This window comes from Chrysochloris asiatica, unplaced genomic scaffold (genome assembly GCF_000296735.1).
Source record: "Chrysochloris asiatica unplaced genomic scaffold, ChrAsi1.0 scaffold00128, whole genome shotgun sequence".
Classification (NCBI taxonomy): Eukaryota; Metazoa; Chordata; class Mammalia; order Afrosoricida; family Chrysochloridae; genus Chrysochloris; species Chrysochloris asiatica.
The window spans coordinates 7462939-7474547 of record NW_006408646.1 but is presented as its reverse complement, the minus strand read 5'-3'; the positions used below and the strand labels follow the sequence as shown (position 1 = coordinate 7474547).

Genomic DNA, 11609 nt, shown 5'->3' with positions numbered 1-11609 from the left:
ATAGTCACCAGAATGGAGGTGCGCAGATAGCAAGGGACCAATGAACAGCTACCAAAAGAGAAGAATGTCCACACCTTTATCTCAGCGGTTGTGCCAGGCATCTCTGGCCGCTCCGATCCTTCCCCCACGTGGTCTCACCCAAGATGGCGGGTCCTGGCGCAGCCGAGCAGCCCGGTCTAGAAAGCAATAGATTTCTTGCTTCTGCCACAGATTCCCCCAGCTGTGAGCCTTCCAACCTTCTAAGTATTCCTTTATATGAGGTTCAGAGATCTGGGACCAGCCCCTGAACCTGCTTGGTCAGGTATTCTGTGTTGTTGTTGGCGGAGCTCTCTGCTATACGTCCACCCGATCCGCCATCTTGATTCTTCCTCTTGAATACATGTTTCTTGACAGCCCTCAAGGGTAAGCATTTATTCATTTGCTTATTTACCTGACTGATACATGTCATCTTCTGAAAATCAGTGCTTTAAGCCCTTGGTCCATTTACACGTTAATGTTTTTCTGTTCTTTTCTTTTTCATTTCTTTTTTTTTTTTTTAGGTAGTTTGTAAACTTTGATAAAAATACACATACAATATAAAATATACCATTTTGAAGTATGTGATTCAGTGGCATTTATATATTCACAATGTTGTGTAACCATCATTACTATATGTTGTTGTTGTTAAGTGCAGTTGAGTCGATTCCAACTCATAGTGACCCTGTATAGGGTTTCTGAGGAGCAGCTGGTAGATTTAAACTGTCAGCCTTGAGATTCAAACTGTCCTTGCAGTCCAGTGCTTATCCTACAGTACCACACCAGGACTCCTTATTACTGTTTGTGATGGTGGGGGTGGCTGTGTGCCACAGGGTCACTGCATAGGGTTTCTGAGACTCTAAACCTTTATGGGAGCAGAGAGTCATAGCTTTCTTCCGCAGAGCATCTTGTAGATTCAAACTACTGACCTTGTGGTTAGCAGTCCAGCTCGTAATCCGCTATGCTACCAGAGCTCCTTTATTATTATATCATTCCAAACAGAAACCCATAACCCAGAATAATCACTCCTCTGTTCTCCCTTCCTCCAGCCCCTGAAAACCACAAATCTGATTTCTGTCTCTATGGATTTGCCTATTCTGGATAATTCATATAAATGGAATCAGACGTTATGTCATATGTTGCGTCTGTACTTTTCTTTCTCTTAGTATAGTGTTTCCAAGATTCACCTATGCTAATTAATGCTTGTGTCAGTACTTCATTCATTTTTATAACTGAACTTACTGGTTTTCTTATCTACTTGTATTCCTTATAAAAACACCCATTTTTGCACACCTTTCTTGAATTCACATCAGCAAATACTGATTTAATGCCTCTTTTTGTTTCTTGTTTAATAGATTTTTTTTGTATTTTTGCTTAGTCAAATCAATTGATCTTCCCATTATGATTTCTGTCATTGCTTTTAAGTGTCAACCACATCTTTGCAAACATCACTATTGTAGGTTTAAAAAAAAACTTTTAAATGTTTTATTGTGATTTGGGTAAAAGTTTACAGAGCAAATTGGTTTTCCATTCAACGGTTCATACATATTTTGCTTTGTCATATTGACAGCAATCTCTATTTCCTCTTCCTTTCTATTTATGTTTCCCTTCGCCCTTCTTTCCTGTCCCTTCCTGCCTTCTGAGCTTTATCCTGTACAAATGCTGCCCATTTGATCTCCTGTGGTTGACTGTTCTCAGGAGTGTGTACCTCTCTGGTAGTATTGTTCCCCTTATAAGTCTGCCTATTGCCGAGCTGAAAGTTGCACCATGGGGATGAGTTCAGTTCCAGGCCTGAAGGGTATCTAGGGATTTTTTAGTTTTTGTGATTTCACTTTTTTAAAGATTTAAAAATCCCTCTGGATTATGTAACATATCCCTCTAGCATATTGCACTAGGCAAATCTGTTGCACAAGACATCTTTAAAGTGTTCAAGAGCAAAGATGTCAGTTTGAGGTCTAAGGTATGCCTGACCCAAGCCATGGTATATTCGATAACCTCATTTACATGTAAAAGTTGTACAATGAATAAGGAAGACCATAGAAGAATTGATGCATTTGACTTATGGTGTTGGAGGAGAATATTGAAAGTATGATGGACTGCCAAAAGAACAAATAGATCTGTTTGGAAGAAAGACAACCAGATTGCTCCTTGGAAGCCAGGATGGCCAGACTTTGTCTCTCATACTTTGGACATATTATCAGGAGGGACCAGTCCCTGGAGAACATCATGCTTAGTAAAGTGGAAGGTCGGCGAAAAAGAGGAAGACCCCCAACCAGATGGATTGGCACAGTGACAGCAGCAATGGCACAGTGTAGCAACAATTGTGAGACTGGCCCAGAACTAGGGAGTGTTTTGTTCTGCTGTGCAGAGCATTGCTATGAGTTGATAGCAACGCAATGGCACCTAACAACAACAGTATAACTCTGACCAAGTGAAATACAATGTGGGTCGTATATGTAATTTCAAAATTTCGGTTGCCACGTTTTTTAAGAAGAAACAAGTTGAAATTAATTTCCATAAAATATTCTGCTTATCCCAATTGTTGTTGTTGTTGATAAGTGCCATCAAGTCAATTCCGACCTGACCCATAGTGACCCTGTATAGGATTTCCAAGGAGCAGCTGGTGAGCTAGAACCACCGACCCTGTAGTTCAAACAACTTTTGCAGTCTGACGCATTAGCCCACAGCGCCACACTTGGCTTATCCCAATAGAACTCAGAATATTGCCATTCATTTCAGCTTGTAGTCAACATAAAATTAATGAACACTTTCATTTAATACTAAGCCATTGCAATTTGGTGTACATTTACCTACAGCACATCTGGACTGGTGCCAGTGACTAGATGACTTCCAGTGCTCAGTAGTCACATGTGGCTTATGGCTACCCTACTGGTCCTTGCAGGCCTAGAACTTGGCTTGATCCCAGGAGAAGGCACAAGGAAAATGACTCCAGGCCTCTTTATCCCCTACCTTCACCTCCCATTGGCTCCTCTTTTGAAAATTCATTTCCAGTCAATTTGCTTTTTCTTACTTTCCCCAAGTACCTCTTCCTGGCTTTCTGGATTCTGATATTTGGGTCAGCCATCTGCCATCCCTGACCTCTTAACCCCTCAGCCACCCCATACAAAGACGTTATCTGTTCTTCACTGCAACTTCCTGTATTGGCAGCTGTGGATGCTCACAGCCTGGACCACAACCAGGATTCCAGCCCTTTACGCCTTGCTCTGATGACAGCCTCCTCATAATCGTTATGAAACCCTATTGCTAACAGCTGTCACTGAAATTATGATACGCCCTGCGATCCCCATGGTGCAGCTGCCAAACGAATCCTCCTGCCCCTCTTGGAGGCTTGGACCATTTTATTTTGATTTTTATGAATATATACACAACAAAAATATACAACTCAACAATTTCTTCAACTTATGCAACCAATCTTACTGTCATTTTGCAAATTAGTGCACCACCACAAACACAAACTCAGTGCACTCTAAACAACAAGCCCTCCCACTCCTAACCACTAATCTTTAATTGAAGTTGTCAAAGACTTTGTTTTGCTTGGATCCACAGTCAACACTCAGCAGTCCAGAAATCAAATAACATGTGAGAGAGGAAGTCTCATCAAGAACAAAGACAAGAGTTTGAGGACTTAGGTGTGCCTGATTCAAGCCATGGTATTTTCAATCACCTCATATGTATGTGAAAGTTAGATAATGAATAAGGACAACTTTAAAAGAATCGATGCATTTGAATTGTGGCATTGGAGGAGAACATTAAAAGTACCATGGACTGCCAGAGTATAAACAAATTTGTGTTGCTTGAAGCCAGTATGATGAGACTTCCTCTCTCACACTTTGGACATGTTATCAGCCCCTGAAGAAGGATTTCATGCTTGATAAAGATGTATTGACACAATGGTAGCAACAATGGGGTCAAACATACCAATGATTGTGAGGGTGGGATAGAATCGGGCAGTGGTTTGTTCTATTATGCATAAGGTTGCTATGAGATGGCACCAAACAACTATACATTTGTCTATTTCATATAAGTGAGTTTAGTCTGTATTTGTCCTTTTAAAACTGCCTTATTTCACTTAGCATTAGATTTCAAAGGTTCATCTATGTTGTGGCATGCATCAGGATTTCATTTCTCTTTATGGTGGAATAATATTCCATTGTGTGTACGTATCAGATTGTGTTAATCCATTCATCTCTTGATTTTGTTTCCACCTTTTGGCGATTGTGAAAAGTGCTGCAGTGAACTTTAATGTGAAGGCTTCTGTTTGTTTTCTTTTTTTTTGCTCCTGGACTCACTCTTCTGGGTCTAAACCTAGGATTAGGGTTGCTGGGTCATGCGGTAGTTCTTTCTTCAACAGTTTGAGAACCACCAAACTATTTTTCACAACAGCTCAACCATTTTACATTTCAGCCAGCCATGGATGAGAATTCCAGAACAGAGTCATTGTGCACATAAGGGAGCCGCTATAGGAGAGCGCTATAAGGAGCTCTGGTAGCGTAGTGGTTACGAATCGGGCTGCGAACCTTAAGGTCAGCGGTTCGAAACTACCAGCCGCTCCGCGGGAGAAAGATGAGGCTTTCTACTCCCGTAAAGATTTACACCCTCGGAAACCCTGTACAGGGTCGCTATGGGTCGGAACCGACTCGACGGCACTTAACAACAACATAGGAGAGCGCTATAGGATAAACACTGTACAGCTAAGCCGAAAGTCAGCGCTTCAAGCTCCCCAGCCACTCTTCTGAAACCCTACAGGGTCGCTATTAGCCAGAGTCGCCTCTATGGCACTTAACAACAGCATTCCATCTGTAATCGCTAACATGATGTTCAGGTCAGGGGAGAGGGTTTGAGGCTTTTGGCTCAGAAGAGCTGAGGTGTACTTAGAGTTGCTGAGTCAGTTTATACAAAGTGCCACCATTTTGCGCTGAAGGGGTTCCAGGTGTTTTCTGAAACCCGCCCCTGGGCCCTTAAGCCCCGCCCCCATCCTGCGTGGGAACAAGTCAGAATCCTTGGAGTGAGGAGGCTGAGGGTGGAGGTGCGTCTGTGCATACGGATTCTGCTCTCGAAAGACCTCTCTCTGGAGTCAGCTCCCTGCCCAGGGTCAATTCGGGTCCACTCGGTGACTGGTGAGCGCAGCAAAAGCCCCCGAAGGCTGAGAGTGCTGGAGCGACCAGACGTCTGGCTACAGACGCGCGTCCCGCACCCCTGCGCCCCACACCCCGTGGCACCATGAGCGGCCGAGTTGGCGATCTGAATCCTCAGCAACAGGGAGCACTGGCCAAGGTGAGGGGCCTGGCAGGGTGGGAAGCAAGAGCGGGGTTGGCGACACGACTCCATCCCCCACTTTCCAGACGGGAATCCGAGCTCTGGAGATCCCTGCCCCGCACCGTGGGCAGGGCGGTGATCAGGACACGAGGCAGGAACCTTTCTTTGGGGGCCTTGGACCCACTCCAGCTTTATCCTCTCTGTACCGGAGGGCTGGACTCTGGCTCTTTTAGGTCCCTATCCTTCCGCCTCTGGAGGAGGTGCGGGGAGGGGAGGGTGGCATTACCCTCTGTCAGGTTGGGCAGAAGGCCTCCCGGAGCTTAGGTCCAAATTGATTTGTTTGTGGCTCAAGGACTCTAAGTTAATTTTTTTTTATATTATTAAGGGGAAATGGAGGGTATTTTGGTAATTCCAAGGCAGTTCTGCCGACTCCACCCAGACTAAGATTGTCATAACCCTGGGGAAAGGAGGGTGCTCCCGGTTTTAGATGCCCCAACAGCAACATAGGGACTGTGTTTCAGGACTGGGAGGGGTCTGCAGTCCTGACTCCCGCTTCTGACCGGTGAAAGGGCAACTTGGTTGCTTGGACATTTGGGGAAGGATCACTTTGAGGCTTCTGCCCTGGGGAAAGGTTTTCTGAGGAGGAATGCGGTTCTAGGAGGAATTCCTGGGTGAAGACGAAAGGGGTCTCCAGGTGAAGAAGGCGTTCCTCAGTGTCTGGATGAAGAGTGGGGTGCCAGACGAAAGAGGGAGGTGCTGGGACAAGGAGAGGGACCCTGGATGAAAATGTTGCCGCAGCGTGAGTCAGAAAGAACTCAACTCGGAGAACTTAAAGAGCAAAGTTTATTGGCAGCAGCCAGAGTGTCAGCTCAAGCCCAAATCACTCTGACCCCGAAGTGAGGAGGGGAACAGGGTTTTATACAAAAACACAGAGTGCTTAAAACAAACAGTCTTGTCTTGTCAGCTGGGGTGGTTAATTCCAGCAGACCCTTATCCTGTAAGTGGGAGTAAACCCACCAATAAACTCTTATCTTGTTTGTCTGGCTGGGTTAAGTTTTATCCTGTTTATTCAGGTGTCCTTGGGTCATTCTGGCCTTCAAGGTTTTCCTGTAATATATTTATTTATTATTTTTCCATAGGGTAAGGTGGGGGGTGAGGAGGAGGCAGAGTGAGATGGGGCTGAAAGAACTTAGCAGATACGTAGTTTAAATGGGGGCTGTTAGTTATGCTATATAACAAAAGAGGGATTTCTCAGTTGAAGGAGGGTTTTCAGGTGAAGAAGACATTCTCTGGGTGAAGGAAGAGTCTCCAGTTATAGGAGAGGTTTGCAAAATAAGAAAGGGGTCTTCAGTTAAGGAAGGGGTTCTAAGTGAAAAAGAGGTACTCCTGAGTGAAGGAGGGAGTCCCAGAGTGAGTCTTTGGATAAGGAAGAGGGGCCTATGGCTAAGAAGGGGTCTCCAGTAAACAGGAGAGGTCCCCAGATTATGAAGGGCTCCTATGATGGAGAAGATCTGCAGCTGAAGAAAGGGAATTCCTTGGTGAGCCATTTCTGATGCATGTGGCTGTCAAACAGCATCCAGGCTTTGGGAGATTAATTATTTTGGAGATACTGAGCATAGGTGGATGAATTTACTTCTGGGTTCTCAAGTCCATTCCACAAATATATGTGCCTTTCATTGTGCCAGTACTGGTACCAGACTGTTTTAATTATTGTGGATGTATAGTAGGTTTTGAAGTCAGAAAGTGAGAGGCCTCCTATTTTGTTATTTTTTAGTAATGTTTTGTTTACATGGGGTCTCTTTCCTTTTCATATGAAATTGGTGATTAGTTTTTCCATCTCTTTAAAGAACGTTGTTGAAACCAGGCTTAGGATTGCATTATATCTGTAAAATGCTTTGAGTAGTATGGACATTTCCACAATGTTAAGTCTTCCTATTCATGAGCATTGTGTATTCTTACATTTTTGTAAGTCTCTTGTAGTAGTGTTTTGTACCTTTTATTGTATAGGTCTTTTGTTGCTCAGGTATGATTTATTCCTAAATATCTCATACTTTGGGTGGCTTTTGTAAAAGCATCATTTCCTGATTTCCTTCTCAGAGCTCTCTCTCTCTCTCTTTTTTTCTTCTTAAATGTTTTATTGTGAATTATGTAATAGTTTACATGGGAGAACATTAATTTTACATTCATTCTATCATATATCGTCTCATTGCCATGGTTACAATCCCCTCCATGCATCAGAGCTCTCTTTATTAGCGGAAAGGATTTTTGTGTGTTGATCATGTACCCTGTCACTTTGCTGATCGTTCAATGAGTTCCAGTAATTTTCTTGCCGAATCATTGGGATTTTCTAAGTATAGGATCATGTCATTTACAAATTAGAAAGAGCTTTACCTCTCTGCCAGTTTGGATGCCCTTTAATTTCTCTTTCTTGTGTTATAGCTCTGGCTAAGACTTCTATCACAATATTGAATAGGAGTAGTGATAAAGGGCATCCTTGTGTGGTTCCTGTTTGCAAGGGGAATAGCTTCAGTTTCCCTCCACTGAGAGTGATGTTGGCTGTTGGTTTTGTATATATGCCTATAATTATGTTGAGAATTTCCCCTTCTAGTTCTATTTTGTTGAATGTTTTTATCAGGAATGGGTGTTGGATTTTGTCAAATGCCTTTTCTGCATTGACTGATATAATCATATGATTTTTTCTTTTGTCTTATTAATTGTGTGGCGGTTCTTATCCTTTTTGATTTGTGGCATACTTGGCAGTCCTCACAGTGTAACAGCACTTTCCCCACATCCTCCTTGTGTTTACCTTTCCATCTGTCCTTGTTTCCTATTCCTCCCTGCCTTCTGAGCTTTATCACTGGACAAATGCTGTCCTTTTGATCTCATATGGTTGATCCATCTAAAGATTGCCTACCTCCCTGGTGTTGTTGTTCACCTTATTTTTTGTTGTTGTTAATTGGCGTCGAATCAGTTCTAACTCACTGTGACCCCATATAGGGTTTCCAAAGGAGCTCTGGAAACATAGTGGTTATAAATTGGGCTGCTAACCTCAAAGTCAGCAGTTCAAAACTACCAGCTGTTCCATGGAAGAAAGATGAGGATTTCTGCTCCTATAAAAATGTATAGCCTTAGATACCCTATACAGGGTCATTATGAGTCAAAACCAACTCTACAGCACATAACTACCACCAACACCATAGGGTTTCCAAGGCTGTAAATCCTAGCTAGAGCAGGAAGCCTCACCTTTCTTCCATTAAGCGACTGGTGGGCTTGAACCACTGATCTTGTAATTCATGGTCCAGTGCTTATCCTGTATAGCCACTAAGCTCCTACTCACATTATAAGCATATGTATTATTGACTGTGAGTTTAGCCATCGTGATGAGTTCAGTTCCAGACCTGTTGTTGTTGTTAGGTGCCATTGAGTCAGTACCAACTCATAACAACCTTATGCACAGAAGAATGAAACACTGTCCAATCCTGGGCTAACCTCACTATCGTTGCCACGCTTGAGCCCATTGATGCTGCCACTTTGCCAATCCATCTTGCTGGAGGTCTTTCTCTTTTTCTCTGACCCTCCACCTTACCAAACATGATATCTTTCTCCAGTGACTGGTCCCTCCTGACAATATGTCCAAAGTATGAGAGACGAAGTTTGGCCATCCTGGCCTCCAAGGAGGACTCTGGCTGCACTTCCTCCAACGCAAATCTGGTTTTTTTGGCAGCCCATGGTGCTTTCAATATTCCTTTCCGACACCATAACTCAAATGCATCAATTCTTCTATGGCCTTCCTTATTCACTGTCCAGCTCTCGCATAGATATGAGGTTATTGAAAATGCCATGGTTTGAGTTAGGTGCACCTTAGTCTTCAAGCTGACATCTTGGCTCTTCAATACTTTAAAAAAGTCTTGTGCAGCAGTTTTGCCTAATGCAATACGTCATTTGCTTTCTTGACTGCTGCTTCCATAAGTGTTGATAGTTGATCCAAGAATGAAGTCCTTGACAACTTTAATCTTTTCTCCATTGATAAGAATGTTGCTTATTGGTCCAGTGGTGAGGATTTTAATTTTCTTTACAGTGAGATGCAATCCATACCAAAGGCTGTGCTCTTTGATCTTCATCAGTTTTTAAGTCTTTTTCACTTTCGGCAAGCAAGGTTGTATCATCTGCATATCACAGGTTGTTAATAAGTCTTCCTCCAATCCTGATGCCACATTTTTCTTCATATAACCCAGCTTCTTGGATTATTTGCTCAGCATACAGGTTAAATAAGTATGATGAAAGAACACAAAACTGTCGCACACCTTTCTTAATTTTAAGCCATTCAGTGTTCCCATGTTCTGTTCAAACAACTGCCTCTTGGTCCAGGTACAGATTCCTCATGAGTACAATTAAGTGAAGGGTGTCTAAAGTGCCATCATCTCCGGGATTCCACCAGTATCTATCAGACCAGTAAGCCTGATATTTTTCTTACAATTTGAGTTTTGCTTCACATTCTTTTGCTACTCTATTCAGGACTTTCTATTTGATCCCTCTCAGAGCAGTCAATAGTGGTAGCAGGGCACCATCTGATTCTTATTTTTCCCAAATTTAAGTATATGTATATGTGTGTGTGTGTGTGTGAGAGAGAGAGAGAGAGAGAGAATGCTGAACTGGGTTATATGAAGAAAAATCCAAGAAACTGGCTTATATGAAGAAAAACATGGCATCAGGATTGGAGGAAGACTCATTAACAACCTGCTATATACAGATGATACAGCCTTGCTTGCCGAAAGTGAAGAAGACTTAAAAACTGATGAAGATCAAAGAGCACAGCCTTCAGTATGGATTGCATCTCAATGTAAAGAAAACGAAAATCCTCACCACAGAGAACTTGTCTCTGCTTTCTTGAGTTGTATTTTGCATTTGCTCTCTCAGTGCTGCATTACATTTCTGCAGTGCATTCTTATCAATGGAGAAAAGATTTATGTTGTTAAGGACTTCATTCTTCCTGGATTAACTATTAATGCTCATGGAAGACCTTTTTAAAGTGTCGAAGAGCCAAGATGCCAGTTTGAAGACTAAGGTGCATCTGACCCAAGCTGTGGTGTTTTCAATAACCGTATATGCATGTGAAAGCTGGACAGTGAATAAGGAAGACTGTAGAAGAATTGATGCATTTGAGTTATGGTGTTGGAGGAGAATATTAAAAGCACCATGGGCTGAGAAAAACAAAACAGATGTGTGCTGGAAGAAGTGCAGCTAGAGTGCCCCTTGGAGACCAGAATGGCCAAACATCATCTCTCATACTTCGTACATATTGTCAGGAGGGAGCAGTCACTGGAGAAGGTAGGATATCATGTTTGGTAAGGTGGAGGGTCAGAGAAAAAGAGGAAGACCCCCAGCAAGATGGATTGGCAAAGTGGCAGCATCAATGGGCTCAAGTGTGAAAATAATTGTGAGGTTGTCTCAGAACCGGGCAGTGTTTCATTCTGTTGGCATAGGGTCGCTATAAGTCAGTACGGACTCGTTGTAACTTAACAACAACTATATATATATATTTGTGTGTGTGTGTATGTATGTATGTATGTATGTATGTATGTATGTATTTATGTATGTATATCCAGAAAAGCAGGGAGAAGGAAATGGTCACCACAAATCTAGACCACCACCCAGGGAGCATTTTATCTGTGCCTGGTTTTAGCACCTCAGATAGAACTGCACTCCATAGCATTTTCAAGGTTATAACTTTTCATAGCATTTTCAAGTAGATCATCAGATATTTCTTCCAAAGTGCCTTGAGGGGGCTCCTGCTAAACTTTGTGGTTAGTAGTTGAGTAATTAACTACAGACTCTAGTCACACTGTGAGGCGCTGCCTTTCCCAGGAGGTACATTTTCTCCAGGTTACTTCAGACTTGCTGGCATTTGCTCAGTGCTCACTTTTATGTCATGTTCCAGTGGCCTTGAGGGTGAAAGACTCCTGGCCTCACCACTTCCTTTCTCTGTACCTGAGGAAATCATCTCCTTGGCCTCCATTTCCTCATCTGTGAAGCAGGAATATGAACTCTGCCTCTCTTGAGAATCAAATGAAGGCAACCCTTGAGGAACTGAGGGGTATGACCTTCTTATTTCTCCGGAAGCACAACCACCCCCCTACAAAAAAAGCCTCCCCCAGGAGCACCTCCATTGGACCAGAGACATATATCATGAAAAAATATAATTGAATTCTTCCACAAACTTTTTGAAGCCCCCTCATATTATAGCATATGCCATAATTGCTTTTCATCTCTGGAGATGCTTAAACTATTGATTGATTGATTGAGAAATACAGGAATAT

At 42.8% G+C, this 11609-nt stretch overlaps 1 protein-coding gene across 1 annotated transcript in view; it reads left to right on the top strand.

Annotated features, from left to right (window-relative positions):
• The first annotated feature begins 5256 nt into the window (after nucleotides 1–5256).
• The window catches only part of SEC14L4 (SEC14-like 4 (S. cerevisiae)), a 24506-nt gene continuing 18153 nt past the window's right edge, over nucleotides 5257–11609 (top strand). The window contains exon 1 of the mRNA XM_006869245.1: nucleotides 5257–5310. Coding sequence (XP_006869307.1) covers nucleotides 5257–5310 — 54 coding nt within the window. The remainder of the gene's footprint in view (nucleotides 5311–11609) is intronic.